The following is a 20,350-nucleotide window of genomic DNA, read 5'->3' on the forward strand; positions in this document are numbered from 1 at the left end:
TATCTGGAAGCTCCATGTCAAATTGTAAAATTCTGCACAAAGAAGAGGCAGTTATTAAAAAGAAATAAAAAATAAAAAGCAAACGATGTCTGGCCAAACAATGATCAGTTTGATGCAACTGCACTTCACAAGTCTTGAAAGATTAACAGATCTCAGAGCAATGGCACGTATGCAATCATATCTTTGCTCAGAAGTAGAAAATAGTAATCATTTGTCATTATTATTATTCATGATATGTCTTGAATGGGATTTTTCATTCTAGTCCATTTTAAAAAGCATATGAGTTAATTACCACTTATCTATTAAAGAGGAATGAATAGATGCTAATATATTTGTGGCTATTCACCACAGTTGTGAAAGAAGTCATTTTCATCATAAAGATATGTTTTTTATTCCTGTAAGCATCTGAATGCCAGTCCTCTAACAGCTGAGGAGTTTGTAAAAAGCAATACTTTGAACTTTAATGAAAGAATTTATTTCTAGTGCCTTTATAAATCAATCTGATGGGACTACATAATTAGACAAAAGTCATATTCAATATGTGATGTTTAATAGCTCACAAAAAAGTCAACATACGTTTGAATAAACTCATTCTAATAAATGAAAGTCCCCAAAAGAAGCCAGCAATCATGAGAAGATTTAAGATTCCTCTTAGCAAACAAACTGAATTAAATAATAGATTGAAGAGGCTGAAATAATAATCTTCAGCTATAACTTGAAATGTCAGCCCAGCTTTAGAGACTAGTCACCACAATACTTTAAAATACAGCTTCATGAATCACAGAACATAAGATTATTTACTGATCAATCGACAGATTACTTTGATTTGTTGCCTACATAATGTTTACTACAAAATACTTTTCCTGATGAAAAAAAGTGATTAGACTCACCTTACATAAATGCCAAATTGCCTTTGCTTAAGCATTCAGCAAGTAATTAGTATTGTCCATAAACGATTTTGCAACAATTAGGAGTCCAGAGAGCTAGGGATTTCATTTTTATCCTACATACAGAACTGTCATAAACTCACTTATTGATGGGGGAGTGGCAACAAGAAATTAAGTGGCAGAGTTCCTAATTACAGGGTTACTCATTACCATCTAATTCATTCTACTGACTGATGCTGACACTGCTTGCACACTCAAAGTTAGCAGCCACTTAAACCATTGCTTGCTGAAATTGTTAAAACCTGCATTTAAGCAGGATTTGAAGTGTGGGCAATTGTTCCTGTGCTAGTGCACATATCTACATTATTCTGTTTAGATTTTCTTTTTCCATTTGCATGTTTTCCCATATGAAAATTCATGTGGCAAGTTACTAAGAGCTTTTTCTGATTGTGTTTCCTAGTAGCTATAAATCTTCATGCTGCAAATAAAGAATGCAACAACCAAGGTCTGATTATTCGCCAGACCTGGTCAAGGAAGCCTGCATTAGGGTGGAACTTCTAAACAGGGAAACTGATCTTCATAAGGAAAATGTTGCTTTGTCTGGAAGCAGCAGTCCAGAAGACGTCTTCAGCTGCTGTGAAACACAGGTATTATCAGTTTGTATGGACACCACCATGCCTCCAGACGACTACATTCAAAGGCGAGGCTATATAGAGCCTTCACTTCAGAAGCTTCCTGTAGAGGAGTTCATTGGGAGTCACCACACACCCTTCCAGTTTGACCGGCATGCTCTGGCCAGAATTTCCACTTCCCCAACTTTAAGACGTCTAAGGATGACCTCTGCTTCACAAGCACTGCCATTCCAGGACTGTTCTGACACAGCTCAGCTAGGGAATCTAAAGGAATACAACGGCTCTCTCCACCACATTTGCAAGAGTCCACCTCGGTGTACTACAACTTCCTCGTTGTCATTGCCTTCTTGTGTTCATGCAAAATTACTGTCTTCCAAAGCCAAGTCTGAAACAACTATTGCAAACCCAACATCTGCTAGCCCCAGATCAAAACTGTCAAGCCACAAAGGTCCTCTCAGCAATGGCAGAACCAGTGAGAGACTCCAGAACTCTTGGAGAGCCAACAGTGCTACCCTGACTAGGAGAATCCCTAGTCCCGGCCCTACACCCCAGGAGGATGTCCAGGTAGGAGAAATAGAATGATGCAATCTCCTTTCCGGTCTTGCATGTTCAGTGTTGGTCCATCGTGGCCAAGAGCATAAAATCACAGTTCTTAACCTGAATTGCAGCCTGGCCTGTGCTCCTCTGATATAACAGACCAACTTCTGTGCTCATCAGGAAGGGAGATACTTCCTTCTAAATCAGCAAAGAGACAGTGGTTCCAGACTTGTGTTGTGGTGACTAGGTTGGCCTAGTCTGCTCCTGCACATGGCCACTCTTTCTTACCTCTGTCCCTTATCCCTGGTAGACCAGTATAACTGGTTTTGCGACTACGAAAGAACAAAACTAAATGATTCACCCAGTTCTAGCTTGTGTTTTACAAGATTTATTTTCCAGGATCCTTCTGTGGGGTTCCTCCTAAAGCAGGGCAGTTCTCTATTCTGTTTTATTGTATATGATTATTAACCCTCCAAACCCCAAGAATGAAGCCATTCAAGACGGTTGAGCCAAATATAAGGTTTCCTACTACCAGAGGGAGAGGTCCCATACCCTTTCTTGATTTCCACTTACCTCTGCCAGCTCTGTCACTCACTGGCCCCATTCAGTTTTAAGTTCAGCTCAAAAAAAAAAAAAAGATACACTGGTCCAGCAAGTGCCAGTGTCAGTAATAAGAAGGGAGGAGCAAGCTTACTAGCTTAGAAGCTCACTAGCTTCTAGTTTTTCTTCTTTCCCTAGAAGAAAGTTACCATTCAGCTATCCCCCCTAACTTCACTGCAAGGACAAAAGGAGAGGCACCACATAAACCAGGTTTGCTGGCAGATCTACTCTCAAAGACCATGCGTTGCTTGCACAAGCAGTTGAATTCAGACGTATGCTTGACTCTGTCCACACATTTCACTGAACTGACCTGGATGGTGTCAAATAGGTGAAAAGCTCTTTACTAACTGGGTACTTTTGTGCCACAGACCAAAAGCTATTTCCCCCCTTCCTTCAAATATAGAAAACATTCTGGATATCAAACGGTTTCTCCTTTCTCCACAACAATAAAAATAATAAACCAATGCCTCAGTCTATGTAGTACATTTGTCTTAATAAGTACCTTTTTTAAAAAAAAAATCAGACTGCTTGCTTGCTGTCTGACCAACTAACAAGAATATGTCATTTTCTTTCAGCAGTGTGGATTGCCTATACAAAGGTATGCATGTATTTGTTTTATCTTGTCCTAAGCTTCACTTCTGTACATTTTTAATGAATCCACTTCACCCTAAGACAAAACTGAATAATGAGGTGTATGTGTAACTCAACTTCAATTCATAGATTGGTTGTGTGAAATGCCTATCCCTAGCTTGTTAAACTAAACTTTTTAATGAGATTTTCTTTCAAATCTGGCCCTCTCCGCAACATGCTTAGCTATATTTCAGCTGGACCATCATAGCTCTGCACTAAGAACTAACTGCCAAAAGGTCTGGCTCTTTGGATTAGCAGTGTCAAGTTTCTGCTTGAAGAACGTTAAACATCCCATAATCTTGAGCAACATTCTTCAAAACTTTGTGGGAAAGAAAATGGGAGCAAAGAAGCTAACAGAACAGCTCAAAATTGTTCTCATACATGAGCAAAGCAGAACTAGGTCTGCTACTAGATGGGGAGATTGTTGATCCTACAAACTAAGAAGAATTCTTGAATTTGGCAATTCAAGTGCAAGCAATATAAGGTGCTGCGCACCATAGAGCTGTGCAGTGATTTCCATCAAGCTCTTACAAGCAATTGTCAGACAGTAAAAGTTTGATTAGAAATTATTTTGATTCAGCCACCTTTGTTTCCTCCAGAAGTTCAAATGTTTACAGAAGGGAAACAAAGTTTATTTTCTTCCCCACACAACAACGAAGTTGGAGCTAGTTACCTCCCTTAATAGTCCTACCTCTCTCACTGATGGTGCAGTGCTCGCTAGATTGCATGATCCCCTTGAAGATTTCAGGTGCGTCATGCAGGTGAGTGAAGTATATTAAAAGCACACGCACTGGTGAGCAAGTCTTGGCAAAGACAGAGGTAGCCCCACAACAAACAACAATACACTTCTGTGACTCTACCATCAAGTCTTCCACTTGTTAATGCAGTAAACATCATTATTTGAGCTGTATCTCCTCTTCTTCCCAATGTTTAGTCATTTTTCAGGTAAAAGCTCTGTTATAACCTGCAGTTTATAAACAGGTCTGTGTTTCAAGCACATTTATGTTTGGGACTGGGCTGGGTAGGAGCAGGCTGATGCAGTCTATGAGCCATTACACAAGGCAGCTCCCTAGACAAAGCTTAACAGATGTGCACGTGCATCTGAAATCACATTCCCTGCAGAACAGGCCTCCTAGATTTTCTGAATTGTTGCAGTTTCAAATCCACTCTTTAGTATTTTTAAATTAACAATGGAGATTGAGAGAGGAGGCGAGGGAGACACCTTTGCACCTTGGTATGAAAACAGGCGATCTGTACCTATTATGGGAAGAATCTGCTCTGACCAAACTCAAAACTGTGATATGTATCTCACTGACAAGGTGAAGATCTTTGTGATCTTTAGCAAACTTCAGGGACTAGAAGGATACCATCTGCAAATGGCTAAACAGGAGAACACTGAGCATTTAATGCCACTTGCCTGGCATCTTCAGAAGGAAGGCACTATATGCCAGCTATTATATTGGCTCTGGACTTCTATCCAGACATTTTAGAAATCAAGAAATCACACAAAGAACAACACAAGCTTTGTTCCATAGCCACCAACACAAAAGACTGACCAAAGGAGGTTTGGATGATGTATCAGAATTTCTATATTTTTGTCTTGACTAATATTAGAATGTAGAAATATAAAACAAAAATAACCAACATATATAAAAATAACCACTAATAACAAAAATAAATTTCTGCTTTAAGCTTTTTTTTAATCAAGTTGAATTTAGTCCAAGGTCTGGGCAAAGGTATATTCAGCTCCTTCTTTATCCAAATCATTAGTCTAACTCCTTAACGGCTAATGCCCTCTTATCACAGCCAGAGAAAACTGCTTGAAATGTCAGGTTATTCTCCCCATCTAGAATCACGCTGAGGCAGATGGCAACTGTCCTCCAAGACTGACTTATATACCATCCCAGTTAAAAATCATACATCCATCCTTCAGTTTTAATGAATACCTCTTCTCCCCACTCCCAGGCTGTACTTTCAAAAGTCTTTCTTAAAGCAGCAATGCTCTTTTTAAACAGCGTTCCCACACACAGCACTCAGTCAGGAATGCCAGTACATCTTTGTCAGCAAGACAACATGCTGAAATGGTGCTGATTAAATATAATCAGCCAAAATAAATAAGCAAAAAGGACAGAGAGGTGAGGCTGGGACAAGACGAGATACTGAAGCCAACTCTGCTGTGGAAGGAAATGTTGATAGAATGAAACCTTTACTCTGAGCTCATTTTCTCCTTGCACCAATCAGCGTATCAGACTCACTGGAAAACTGCACTGCACTATTTCCTAAAGACAATTAACTAAAGAAAATTCCTCTCAGTAACTGACAAGGCAGCTCCTTTTCAGTTAATTGAGGGAGCTGGCCTCATCGATCTTGAAATGCTCCTCTTCCTCTTTTAATGTCTCATATGCCTGTGAAGTGTCATACTAACTCTTTGAATCAGGGATTCCAAACACGCTCCCTGAATGGCTTGGATGATATCTAACATCTATCTCAATACTGTGACCACCCTACAACATTGACTTTCATAATCTCTTCAGTTGCTTTTATTGTTATGTAGTGGTTATTTCTATAACTAACAGACCTGTTATTTAAGTAAGATGATTTATACAGACGTCTGTTCCTTGGGACAGCTAGTTAGGCTAAGATTATGGATATATAACCATATACAAACCTCTAAAAGGCAATCAGCTGAAACTCTCTGTGCCCTACAAGCAACTATATATACAGGATATTTATTTTTCCAGACCATGATCTGTTTCAGTGTCTTTAATAATGTTCATTCATAATGCTAATCTATGACATTATCTTGTTTCACAAAAAAAAAGGAGGAACTGTTGCATTCCCCAGGTGCTTGAAGTCATCCCTAAAGTACAAGGGTTTTGAAAACTCAACACTTCAGTCTTCTGCCCCCTGTAAGAAAACAAAGCAAACTAAAGAAAAGAGCAAAGCTATAGGGTCTGTAGGCACGAACAGATTCTAAAACACTGCATATAGACTCAAAAACAGGCAAAGTTCATTACACAGCACTCCAGTAGTTTGATTTCTACAGAAAAAACCAAGAAAAACATCTAACATATCTAAGACATCTAGACATCAGGCCAGTTGATAACAGATACCTGAACCTTCATCTGTGAAGTATGAGTACATCATTTAGTCATGTAAGTCATTAACTGGCCCAGGCATGTAAGATTGCAGAGGCATATTGTAGATACACATGCAAGTGACCCTGGCATGCTTCCACATATCACAGGTGTGATTACCTATGTGAAGAGCTTGCTTAAACATATGTGGGTTTAAAGTTCAAGGTGTTTTTCATCTAGGAAGGTAATGCCATTTAATTCAGTCACAGTGAAACTATGTTTCCCGTTACTTATCTTCATAAGCCACTAGCCTCCAACTTCAAAATATATTCTGAAATTGAAGTAGGTTAGATACTTTAAAAATCAATAATACATCGGCAATCTTCTTCTGTGATTCAAACCTGAAATAACTCTCCTGAATTTCCTAGTACAGGAGTGATAACTTTAAGAATTAGCTTTGTATTATAGTGCAGCATCTGGATTGTATAATAACTCAGCCGCCCAAGACATTACATTGTGGCATCACTGAAGGTTTCAGAAGCACCTTAATACAATATTTACCAACACTCATCCTCACTAACAAGGAGGATCTGGTCGAAGCAGTAAGGGTTGAGGGCTGCCTTGGTTTCAGCAACCACAAAATGGTGGAGTTCAGGATCTTGTGCGGTAGGACTAGTAGAATACCAAGTAGAATTGCAACCCTGGACTTTAGCAGGGCAAACTTTGGACTTTTCAAGCAATTGCTAGGGGAAATCCCATGGGCAAGGCTGCTTGAAGGTAAAGGGGCCCAAGACAGTTGGTTGGCATTCAAGGATTGCTTTTTCCGAGCCCAAGATCGGAGCATCCCGACACGTAGGAAGTCAAGGAAGAGGGCCAGGAGACCTGCATGGCTAAATAGGGAATTGCTGGGTATGCTCAAGTGGAAGAGGAGAGTTTACAGGTCATGGAAGGAGGGGCTGGCCACTTGGGAGGAATATAAGGCTGCTGCTAGAGGATGTAGGAAGGCAGCTAGGAGGACTAAGGCATCCTTAGAATTAAACCTGGCGAGAAGGGTCAAGGACAGCAAAAAGAGCTTTTTCAAATACATGGCAGACAAAACTAACACCAGAGGCAATGTAGGCCCACTGATGAACGGGATGGGTGCCCTGGTGACAGAAGATACAGAGATGGCAGAGTTACTGAATGCCTTCTTTGTCTCTGTCTACTCTGCTGCAGGCAGTCCTGAAGAGCCCTGTACCCCTGAGACCTTAGATGAAGTCAGGTCGACGGAGCGGTTTGCCTTAGTCGATGAGGAATGGGTTAGAGACCAGTTGAGCAATCTGGACATCCATAAATCCATGGGTCCAGATGGGATGCACCCGCGGGTGCTGAGGGAACTGGCGGAAGTCATTGCTAGACCACTCTCCATCATCTTTACCAAGTCTTGGGAAACGGGAGAGGTGCCTGAGGACTGGAGGAAAGCAAATGTCACTCCAGTCTTCAAAAAGGGCAAGAAGGAGGACCCGGGTAACTATAGACCGGTCAGCCTCACCTCCATCCCTGGGAAAGTGATGGAACACCTTATCCTTGGTGCCATCTTAAGGCATATCAAGGATAAGAGGGTTATGAGGGGCAGTCAACATGGCTTCACCAAGGGGAAATCATGCTTGACCAATCTCTTAGCCTTTTATGAGGAAATAACACGGTGGATGGATGATGGCAGAGCAGTGGATGTGGTCTACCTTGACTTCAGCAAAGCATTTAACACAGTCTCCCACAGCATCCTCACAGCTAAATTGAGGAAGTGTGGTCTGGATGATCAGGTAGTGAGGTGGACTGTGAACTGGCTGAAGGAGAGAAGCCAGAGAGTTGTAGTCTATGGGGCTGAGTCTAGTTGGAGGCCTGTAACTAGTGGAGTGCCTCAAGGGTCAGTACTGGGACCGGTATTATTTAATATATTCATCAACAATCTAGATGAGGGAATTGAGTGTACTATCAACAATGTCGTCCTGGGGTGTATTAGAAGGGGGGTGGTTAGTAGGTCGAGAGAGGTCCTCCTTCCCCTCTACTCTGCCCTGGTGAGACCGCATCTGGAATATTGTGTCCAGTTCTGCCCCTCAGTTCAAGAAGGACAGGGAGCTGCTAGAGAGAGTCCAGCGCAGGGCAACGAAGATGATTAAGGGAGTGGAGCATCTCCCTTTTGAGGAAAGACTGAGGGAGCTGGGTCTCTATACTTTAGAGAAGAGGAGACTGAGGGGTGACCTTATTAGTGTATACAAATATATAAAGGGGGAGTGTCACGAGGATGGAGCCAGGCTCTACTCAGTGGCAAACAATGATAGGACAAGGGGTAATGGGTACAAACTGGAACACAAGAGGTTCCACTTAAACTTGAGAAGAAACTTCTTCTCAGTGAGGGTGACGGAACACTGGAACAGGCTGCCCAGGGAGGTTGTGGAGTCTCCTTCCCTGGAGACATTCAAAACCCGCCTGGACACATTCCTGTGTAACATTATCTAGGTGTTCCTGCTCCAGCAGGAGGATTGGACCAGATGATCTTTCGAGGTCCCTTCCAATCTCTAGCATACTGTGTGATACTGTGTGATACTTAAAATTTCCACGGGGAAGCACTCACCGCACCTCATAAGGAAGTGGTCTCCCTGAACTGGTATGGGCTTGCAGACAACCAAGAAACAGACCCCACCCATAAAAGCTCTAATGAACCATATGTTAGTTTCAATTTCATGATGAACCTCAGTCTCCTTGTAAATCCCAGTTAAACAAATAGATCCAATGTTCCCCATTCAGCAGCACTACCAGAAAAGGAAAAACTCAACCATTGCACGTTGGAAACTCCTCAGCATGCAGTTTCCAACCTGTAATATGCCCATATTTCAAGTGTTTAAAGTCCAAGACCTGGCCCCCCTGCTAGCCTACAACCCTCTCTGTTGTTAGGACCAATCCTTCATCTATACAATTCAACTGGTTGAGCTAAAGCAACTGCAAGCAATGTCACTGTCAGTTCTTAACAAAAAGCATAACCTCCATGTCCTGCTCTACATAGCAAATCCCAGTTCTTTCCATCAGAGCTCACCTGCAACTTGACAAGTTGTCAAGTGACTATTCATGCACTTATGGGGAAAAACATACCTGCCAGGTTTCACATCAGGCCTTGGCAAGTGGCTAGATACTCAGTAACGTATCTGCCTACGCAAAACAAAAGCAGTAATTATATTTAACTGACCTAAAATACTACACACAATAGGTGGCGACTGAAAAAAATGGATATATGTACATACACTTCGTGCTTCCTCCCTCAGCTACTTAGCTACCGACCCTTTGAACTCTAATGGAATCTTCATGCATCAGTCAGTTGAAGACAATAAAAAAGGCAGCTGTCACTTTGCAGCAGTATACTAACACAATTAATTAGGTATTGGTGTGAGTTACTAGCAAAATACAAAAAGATTTTAATGTGCACCAGTAGTCTCTGTATTTGAATGCAAGCAGCCTCTGGCACAAACATGCTATTGGATACAGAATGCCTATGTCTCTTCACTGGATAGATCTATATCCTGGACAACACCCTCTATTAGTAACAACAGTAGTTAGCAAGAGCCATCTGGTTTTGATCAGCAGGGCCACCAAGTCATACTACATGCAAAACACATAATATTTGAATTAACAGAAAAATTTCAAAAAGACTTAAAAACAATAGCACGAACTGGCCAAAAGGTTAAATATTAAAAAATATATACCCAACATTTTAACTATTCCACTAGTATGCCATTTTTTCTTGAAATCACCCAAGTTATATGAAGGCTAAAAGTAATGACAACCCACGTATCAACTAGGGACAGGGGATTTAACTACTGCTTTGTTCTCCAGTGCCAAAACACACATTCTGAAATTCCCACTCACTTTTGTGCCTAATCTCAGAAGAACCCAGGAATTTCCTGTGTTTAAGCTCCCTAAGTACCTAGTATCTGAGGCAAGCCATGGTTGTAAGCACCTTGATCTCAGCAACAATGTGGAGTTAGAAGGATAATTAGATATCTCCTGTCGATCACTGAAATTTTGTACTCATTGTTCCTTCAGCACATCATTTCATAGCTGCTGTGATTTGGGGTTTTTAGCTCAAAGGAGTGCTTCAGAAGCTTCCTCTGCAGCCATGAGCAAAGAGAGATGACATGTTGTTTTATCTCACAGACCAGAAGGGCACAGGCGTAGCTCTGTGGTAGCGAGTCTGCCTGGACTGAAAGTGTTGCCTGGAGACCCTGTGGTGTCAGACACTGCAATGGACTACCTGCCCCACGCTGCCGTCTTGCTAAGTGCAGGTCAGATATAGGGTGGGGTTTGTTCATCCTGTGTGTGTGTGGGATGGGGAGGGAGGACCAGTGCAATGATTACACACGAGGCGTTTGTGGGGGATGCTGTAACCCACACCAAAGAGACTGCATTGTTAATTTAAAAATTCCCATCAGTTTGTTCTTTTTGCCTGAATGTTGTTGTTGAATACAAAATCTAATAGGTAGATGAGGTGGGGAGGACACAGATCACCTCCTTCTTCCATAGGCCAGGCACAACCGGAGCCCAAACCAGGATCTCCATCCACAAGCAGTTGAGTTACAAATCCCAACCTGTACAGCTTCAAGCAGAAGGAAGAGACTGGCCCGTGTGACCCTTTCAAGCAGTTTTCAATCACAAGGATAGCAGACCCAAGCTATGGCTAGAGATTGCCCGAAAGAACTTCCACCAGCAAAATGTGGACCTGCAATCAATGTCCACAAATACCTACTGTGGAACATAGAGAGATTGCCAGTGACCAGAGATCAAAGTTCCTTAAAAAAATAAGTCAGTCAAGGTCACAACCAGCAGCTTCATGAAAGCAAACAAGCCAGCCCGTGATGAAGGACTTCAAAAACCAAAAGGAGAAAGTTTTGACTGTGATTCCCAGTCACACACTTGCCTGAAGGTAGGTGCCACATATAGAAGAAATTTGCTCCAGATTTCTTGCTGAACAAACACAGGCATTCCTCACCTCTCACCCAGTGCATTCCTACATCTAGATCCTTAGCTTTCCCTGCGCCTCACTAAAGACCATGAGCTACCGCCTACAGCATTGTGCCAGTCCCATGACAGATCTGAGGCTCAGAGTTTGTAGGGTTGTTTATTCACAGGAGTTTTAAATACCTGCATAGCTCCAAGATAGCACTAATGAGCAGACAAAGCCAAATTCTTGCTTCAAAACAATTAATATCTTAAGGTATGATGTGTTTTCCCATGTAAAGAGCTGGCAATCACACAGTGATCATCTGCAGCAAGTGGGAGTGTTTAGCATCATCCAAGATCCCATTACAGACAGACATAATTCTTGCTGGGAGGAACCCAACAGGCTTCATGGGTTTTAATTCTGGTGCACAAACTGTCTAAACACAAGTATTAAATCTGAGCCAAGTAGAGTATATAGGCTTCATCTTACACCAAAAAACAAAACAAAACAAACATACATATAAATAACAGGGGGTTTTTTTAGTTATTTTTTTCTTTACTAATAACACGCTTGTTTTACCCATTAGAGTCCAGAAAAAACAAGGTGGCCATTTGCCAAAAGAGGAGTTGTGAGTATTTAACTTCTTTGTTCCCCCTTGCACTGGCCTTGCCTTCTCCCGCAACTAACTTGGGAAAAAAAGAGTTTCGTTACTACCTCTGGAGAATAGCAGCCAGCAGGTGAGCTGAACTCAGAGGTCTCAGCCCACCCTGGGCTCGGGCATTAACCTGCAATGAAGGCGGGTAGCTCCAGCACAGCCACCAGCACCACTGCACTTGAAAACGGTCGGTGCTGCTGCTCCCCATCCCCATGGGTGGTGGAAGGAGAGGTGCCCTTATCTGGGAAGACAGCACAAGAGCTCTCTCTCATTCAAGGTGTTCAGTGGTAGCAGCAGGTCCAGTGCAGCTCTCCAGGGTAAGAGGGCACAAGGTGGGCAAGCCAGTCTCATCACTGCTTTGACCACAGTATATCCTGCATGCCAACCTAGATCTTAGGCCCTTAGGGCTCTGGAATACTTGCCTAACTACCACTCATATGCGAGGGATCTAGGCTGTACCTATAAAAGTAGCTTCCTGGATGCTTTCTTAGGCCTTTCCCGTCTTCATGGGCACCCCACACACACACTTGCCAATATAATCATAAACACCACCACAGTTCAGTTAACTTCCTTGTCTAACACATTTCTGTGTCTTTTCCAGTTGTGAAAATTTTCACCTACTATGGTATTTAAATTTCCCTTCCGAGTGTTGTTCATCATTTCAAAAAATATCATTTACAAGTGTCTTGATATCTTTGCACTCCTAAACATGGAATTGTGTGAAGTCCCTTCCTCATATTATTTGCATTTTATCTTCTAAACCTCAATTATCAAAGGAGAGTTTGTGCCAGTGAAACCAATGCAAATACTCAGATTACACATACAATAATCCCCGCTTCATTTGATAGCATTCTTATATCATTTGAAGGAGCATGGTCTAAAACTGAGACTTTTTAAATTAAGAAAAATATTTGAAATCAGCAATAAAATGCATTTGATATTTAGCCAAAAGTGATTTCTGAAACTATTGAATGCCATGAAATTTGAAGGTTCATTGGTTAAGTGGGTGTATGTAAAATTGCATTACTGTTTCTGCTTCATTTCAAGCTAACTTTCAAAATTAAGAGTTGAGCTTAAACTCTGAATTTCAAATATTATAATCAAACACATATTTCAAAATTGGCCTGTGTTCAGTGCCTAAAGTTCAGACAACAGAAATCTGTAAAGTAAGAGCATACTGTTCCAGAGAGCAGATAAAACTTAAGCAAACACCTTACATATAGACTTACCTTACAACTCTGTGCTCACAGCACCGATTTATAGTTCATAAATATTGGTTAAACTTTTTACATGCACTGTTGGCCTGAAAAATAAAGCCAAACCAAAAGCAATTGTATTTATTTCATGATCCCTCCCACAAACTCTTCCTGCTCTCCAAGCTTTCTGAAGCTCATTTTATAGACACTACTCTGCAACTGACCAAAGGAGTTTTTTTTCAACATGTAGCCCCAAAAAAATAAACAAGCCTGCAAACTTTGCATGCCTATGGCAGGAGGATGTTTTCAACCATGAGGCTTTTGTTCCCTCCTTCTGACAGGGCTGAAGGAAACAAAGCCTTTTATTTGCTCTGTCTTCTGAGATAGCCCATTATTTGTTATTACCATACTGATGAGTTGCCCTGGCAAAAATTTCTGTGTTACATAAATAATACCTTACATACCTACACAACCCCACCCATAGCTACTACTAAACCTGCCATCAATGCTTCATGTCTGTGTAGGAGCGTCTTGGAGATAAAAGGTAATCAGACTGAGGGAGCTGGGTCTCTATAGTTTGGAGAAGAGGAGACTGAGGGGTGACCTTATCAGTGTCTATAAATATATAAAGGGGGAGTGTCACGAGGACGGAGCCAGGCTCTACTCAGTGGCAAACAATGATAGGACAAGGGGTAATGGGTACAAACTGGAACACAAGAGGTTCCACTTAAACTTGAGAAGAAACTTCTTCTCAGCGAGGGTGACGGAACACTGGAACAGGCTGCCCAGGGAGGTTGTGGAGTCTCCTTCCCTGGAGACATTCAAAACCCGCCTGGACGCATTCCTGTGTAACATTATCTAGGTGTTCCTGCTCCGGCAGGGGGATTGGACTAGATGATCTTTCGAGGTCCCTTCCAATCTCTAACATACTGTGATACTGTGATACTGTGATTCAGTTAAGGGCAAGCTCATTACAGATCAGAGCAAGGTGAACTGAACTGGGTAATCTTCTCAACAGTCTTTAAAATACTGTATGAATTAGGGATATTTTTTTGTTATTCAAGAGGCTAAAGACAAACAGAAGCAAGTATCTGATATGGAAAACTGTCTTTCAACTGTTAAGATCATAGACTTCAGCACATATGAATTTTTCTGCTTTAAGGTATCAAAATACTAAGTATACTGCATCAAGGATATTGAAAGAAGGGGATAAAAACTTTGTCTTATTTTCAAGTTACCATTTTTCATTACATTAATCTGGACACGAGACCTTTATGTAAAATTAATGTATAAGCATAAGGTATATTTTTGAGGCCCTTATTGACATGGTTTAATGGTTGGCTTGGAAGTCCTGGGGTAGCAGTTGGACTTCATGATCTTAAATGTCTACTCCAGCCTAGTTGATTCTATAATTCTATGAAATGGAGGGGCAAGGGGATTAGCAAGGAACTGACTTTGGAGCAGGTCACTGAGGTGGTAGCAGCTGCCTTAGGACTAAACAAAATATCTAAGTACCTATGAAGACCCAGACCTTCTGTACTTCGATTATACCATCTGGAAAATAGGAAGCTCTCATACATCCCTGCTTTCCAGCAGCAGCACAACATATTAAATTCTTTAGCATTTGAAAGCTGCCCACTATTTTTTTCATACAGCATCCTTCAAACATAGGCTATCATACAGTGTTATTTTCAGATTCAGTACTTTTATGTCACCAATATTTTGGAGGAAAACATCAGTTTTTAAAATCTCTTTTGAAGGCCTCTTTAAGCTTTCAGAAGAATTGCTAACAATGGCAGTCAGGCTCTTTGCAACAGTCGGTGGTTTTCTTTCTTCTTCAATCAATAGAGTAAATTTTGGCGTGAATTTGTACAGGCGCAACAGACAGAGCAGAAAGATGTCGACAGGCAGTTCGAAGTGAAAAAAGAAGCAGCAATGTGGGAACTTTTCACAAGTGAATGCACCTACTTTCTGGATAATTTGCTGGTTCTCAAAATGGTAAGTTCAGATTTCATTTCTCAAAAATAAGTATTTGCCCTGCTGCCAGCATGGCAGGCATAAAGCCGTCTGTTAACCCCTCATTGAGTGTCTGTGGGGGAATGACTTAAGTAGTTGTTTTTTCTCCCATCTTGCTGTTTCCCCAGTTCCCTTTGGTTTTTAACTTCTTTATAGCATCTCTACTTCCAGATATCACTTTCTAGTGCTTTGCAAACACCATCTGATTGCAGATCCTGCCGGTAATTTCAGCTGATACTCTCCTATTCTTCTCACTAACGGTGAAACCACTCTCCAATTGACCATACTAGATGTTTCTCTACCAGTGGTCTGTAACACTATAATCTTAGTTTAACTTCATATAGAGCCATGTTTAGATTATCCTAAACAGAGCATAAAAATCTCAGAATTCAGCAGACCTGTAGTTCTAATATTACAAGAAAACAAGGAAACTAATAAACAACTCCTCTCCCAAAAACTCCAAATTGTCTCCATCCATCGTGGTGAACTTTAAGAGCTTTGAAATATGGACAAGAATATTAGACACTGATACAATAACTGCACAATTTACATTCAACACACATCAAAAGTTAGTGTACCCATTTAAAAGGATGGAAGCTTCCCTAAATATCTTCCTAATGCTTTTCACTTATTCTGCAAAGAAAGTTTCTGTTTTCTCATTAGTCAGAGGAAAAGATTAGTGAAACATTTTCCATGTTGCTGCGAAGTTAGACCAGGCAGTACAAGAAATACTGCAAAGAAAAGGGAATACAGAACTGGGCTGAATTCCTCCTTGGTGGGGCAGAACAGGAAGGGAAAGTAGTGGACCAGGACCAGCTGTTGGTCCAAGGCAAGATGGAAGCATCCTTCCTTCCATACACTTTGTTCAAGGATCTGAGAAGATTAAAAACAGGTGAATCCTTTGGAAGGATGACAACAGGAGACACACAGGCCCCTTGGTGAGACTGATGTAGGAACCCACAGACAAACCTCAGCCAGGCTCCTGTGACCTGTGAATGATGAACTATTCAGCCCGTGCTAGCTTCCCAAACTTTTCTGCAAAGAAGAAATCCACTGAATTTGGATAGCCAGTTTTAGAGATACCTGCTACTCTAAATACTTCCCAGTATAGGAATATTCCACCGATTTTAACAAATCTTCACAGGGAACTTTAAAACCACTGTAAATCCCCTTTAAGCTCTCAGGTCAACTGCTCGTGGCGACAATCACACAAGGCTAAGCAAACCCTCCCACTAACTCTTCAGTATTGGCACCTGGATGATAGTTTGGTGGGTTTTGTTTTTTTTTTTTCATTAGTGCTTTTCACACATATACAAAAACTCTACTCAGTAATCTACATTGTTTAAGCCTTTTTCAGATTTAGGTCAGATTCAGCACAGCTCCAAGATCACCATCAGAGCTCAAATACTATAAAACCTTAAACAGCCAATAAGTATCCATGCAGTTTTCACTCAATACAGGCTAATAAAACAATCCAAAGAGATGAAAAACCTTCATGAGCCCTCCACTTACACTATTACAACCATTTCTTAACCCCCATACTAACTCTAAACAACTTCTATAGCAGCAGATACATGGGATATGGAGGAAAGCATTTAGAAAAGTCATCATTACAGAAATCTGTAACAATGACTCTGATGTTATTAATTCTTTCACACAGAAAGAATGCTAGAGGACCCAGCAGGGACATAGCTGCCTCTGTGGCAGCCACAGAACACCCCAGGGACATCACTCATACCCTCCTCCTCACACAAAGCCCAATATTTAGCCTTCAGGCAGGTCTGGAAAAGTTTCACAAAGTGTCATCTTCTGCCCTCCCCAGATGAAATAATCATTTAGTAAGAATTACAGTGCAAACATGTTCTCTTCAGGAAAAAGGCAAAAAAAGAGTACAGATACATTGAATTGCCTCAAACGATAGGTAACATAGATTTGGTTTGTTTTTAAAGGTATTTATGAACACTCTAAAATGCCTCCAGACTAATGAACTTCTCTTGGATGTGGATTTATGGAGACCTTTTGCAAACTTAGAGGTGTTAAGCAAGGCGAGTAAAAAAAAAATAGTGTTATTGAGATCAGAGACCAGCCCAATAAAAGGAGATGAGAAACCACCCATAAAGCTTCTATTAAGATCCAGTTCTCACAACTGAGACTTAGTTCAAATAATTAATCTTTCCTTCCTCTCTATTTGGTATATCAGGGGTTCAGGTTTCACCAGTGCAAACTATTCTCACGCACCTCCAGCAAAAGATAAACAGGCATTTGCACAGCAAGGAGAGCTTGTTTGGCAGCTGTTTCTGAAGTAAACATGAGATTGAAACTAATTCTCATAAGCAACATCCTTTTGAAGATAAACTCTGACTGCACAATCCTTACAGCAAAGCAGCAACAATGGCAAAATAACTTCAATAACAAGTTTCCTTCTGCAAATGGACACAAAAACTTTGCTATCTATAGTGCCACTCCAGCAGGGCAAGTTAAAACAAAAGACTAACCACTCCTCTCCTCTGAGGTTTCCCTCAGTGTGAGTGGATAGTTCCCACACAGACTGGATGCTCTGTGTTCATGTGCTACTTACCCTCCAGCTTCCAGGAGGAGGGAGACCACGTGGCTTGGCTGTGATGAGCTCCAGCTCTTTGCTGCTTGTGGCCAGCTGCTGGGAGACCATTTCCAGCTCTGAAAGTTAAAGGAAGCCGTAAGTCCAAAGCAGCTTTTACGTAACTTCAGAAGCAAACCAAATCTTTTTCTTAGCTTGAGAGCTCTCTTTCAGGACACCTTGTCCTTAATAGCAAAGTGACTTTTTGGAAGGTACTCTCCAGCTACGTAAATGGAAGGAAAGCTCTTCAAAGTAGGGGCAATTAGCCAGAGCTTAAACGCATGAGCAAGTCACCCCTGCTCTGCTGAACCTCACACCAGGTGAGCTGCTGTGAGTGACCACCTGAGCAGGCCTGGCGATACAAGAAAAGGTGTTTAGCTGATGTGTTTCACCTTGCACTTGTTGTGTACTAAGACCATACACACAGCCAACTACCAGAGTTCAGCTTATGTGTGGTTGCTGATTCCTTTGTTCTTGTTCAAGGAAACAAGTGGGTTATAATGCTGTGTGTCATTTAGCAATCACAAAAGCTTTGAGCTTGGCTGGAGCTGGGTTACGTCTAGAGAGAATTTTCTTTAATACATTTTCTGTTTTGTTTTCTAATTTTTTGTCCTTACTAATAAGGATGTTAAATGATCACGCTTTACTCATACTTGTATATAAACCAGTGATCAAATTCTGGAGAAAATACCTGTTTTCAATGCCTTTTATGTATTTTTTCATGCATTTACATCCATTTCTTCTTGACAGCAGGCTGAATCCATCAAAAAATGCATGTTCTAAAAGGCATAAAATACACCCTTGTCATAATGAAACAATAAGCATCATCTTATAAGCAACACTGTCCCCATAAATACACCAAACAAAGCCACGTGTGAACCTCCAACAGCAGTTCTTAACAGTATCACAGACGATGATGTTTCCTTCTGGCCTAAAATTTGGCCTAAAGCTGAGCCTGGTCATGAATTTGTGTGCAAATAGTGTGTTAAGAAGGCAAGTGTGGGTTTAGGAGCAGGCTCTCATCTGCATCCGACTGACAGTGTGGGCACCCTTGAATCCAGTGCAAAGACATAAAGTTAACTTCTGGGGAATATGTGACTTTTTACAGCATTTTATAGAGATTTCCCTCATCTCCAACAGCATGAAACAAACTATGAAAAATGATATCTTCTTCAAAGGACCATGAAGACTCCTTTATCATCACAGCTAGGTCATATGCAGTGTTTTCCAATAGACAATTTTTCATGTCAATTCATGTTAGATACAGCTGCTGCCCTAAAATAAGTTTAAATGGAATAACTAATCTTGTTTCAAAGCTTTTGTCACATGGCATTACCATGACGTAAATGCATATTTGTATAGATTTGATTTAACTTCTAACTAAAGCATTCATGATGTAAGTCTGAAGATAATTCTGGCAATGCTGGGAAGATAAGTATAGGCACCCCACTGGGATGGGACCAGGGATGGGAAATAAAGTTGTTTTAAACTTAACTTCAGAAGATCGTTGCTGCTAATTCCTCTTCTTTTTTCCAATTACTTAGATAAGTCTCAGTTTTCTGCAAACTTTTTTTGAAGCCGTGAAGGAGCACATCAGAAAGTCAAACTCTCCAATGGATTTCAGCTCCATACTCAGAAAGGTAACATAATTACAAGTATTCTTATTTAATACCAGGAAGGCCTTGCAGCAGGCCATTTATCATAGCATTCAGGTGATTTAATGCAATCAAATCAGTCAAGGACACACCATCTGTCACAGGCAGTTTGGTCTCAGCCTGAAGCACCTTCTCTCAGTAGGATGTTTTCCTTTTTATTCATTGGCATGTTTGAGGTGGTCATGGAAAGGTGCTCTGTATGTGGAGCTAAGTCTGGAAATGTTTTCTCTTCCTTGAGATTAAGTAGCCCAGACCTTGAGGAGACTTTGCCACTGGCAGATGTGAGCTTCTCACTCTGTGGAAGATGTTCTCCCTGAGACCAGACTCCAGCCCCACCACTGGATGTCCCTGTCTCCTTTCACTCCACTGCATAGATCCTTCCTTTATTCCATGGACTAAACTCACAACTGTGTTAAAGTGCTTAATTAAGAGCTCACTGGGACTGAAATACTTCTTACTCTTTGGCCTTTGCTTGCTAAGCAAGAGAGAAGCACAGACACAGCTGTCCTGCCACTGCTAAGTACTGCCCTGCTACCTTTCTGGGCAGGCTTCACGGTAAACATGGCAGTTGTCCAAACAGCAGCCTCCAGGCACTGTATTTCCTGCACAGCTTCCCAGTGACTGAACAGTTGGACATACTAATACAGACAGAAAACCAGTTCATGGGCTTGAACCTTCCCTGGTAGCAGAGGCCACGGGAAAACTTCTGGAAAATACTAAAACAGACCCTATCTGAGGGTTAGGATTTTAAAAAGGGGGAGTGAGGCTGGAGCTTATCTTCTCAGCCCCATTACCTCTGTCTTCAGGCATTCTCACCAATAATGTGTCTGTGAGACAGGTGGAATCCCAGAAAAAATTGAGTTTTATCATGGGTGGCACATAACATTTCTAAGAGCT

At 41.3% G+C, this 20,350-nt stretch overlaps 1 protein-coding gene across 1 annotated transcript in view; it reads left to right on the forward strand.

Annotated features, from left to right (window-relative positions):
• The first annotated feature begins 1,378 nt into the window (after nt 1–1,378).
• The window catches only part of PLEKHG7 (pleckstrin homology and RhoGEF domain containing G7), a 33,519-nt gene continuing 14,547 nt past the window's right edge, over nt 1,379–20,350 (forward strand). Inside the window, 8 exon segments of the mRNA XM_057431039.1 lie at nt 1,379–2,083; nt 3,232–3,254; nt 10,552–10,679; nt 11,929–11,963; nt 14,253–14,348; nt 15,035–15,184; nt 17,152–17,247; nt 19,343–19,438. Of these exon segments, the coding sequence (XP_057287022.1) occupies nt 1,379–2,083; nt 3,232–3,254; nt 10,552–10,679; nt 11,929–11,963; nt 14,253–14,348; nt 15,035–15,184; nt 17,152–17,247; nt 19,343–19,438 (1,329 nt within the window).

Source organism: Pezoporus wallicus, unplaced genomic scaffold, assembly GCF_028554395.1.
Source record: "Pezoporus wallicus isolate ANWC-B61680 ecotype Strahan unplaced genomic scaffold, APGP_CSIRO_Pwel_v1 scaffold_3294, whole genome shotgun sequence".
Classification (NCBI taxonomy): Eukaryota; Metazoa; Chordata; class Aves; order Psittaciformes; family Psittacidae; genus Pezoporus; species Pezoporus wallicus.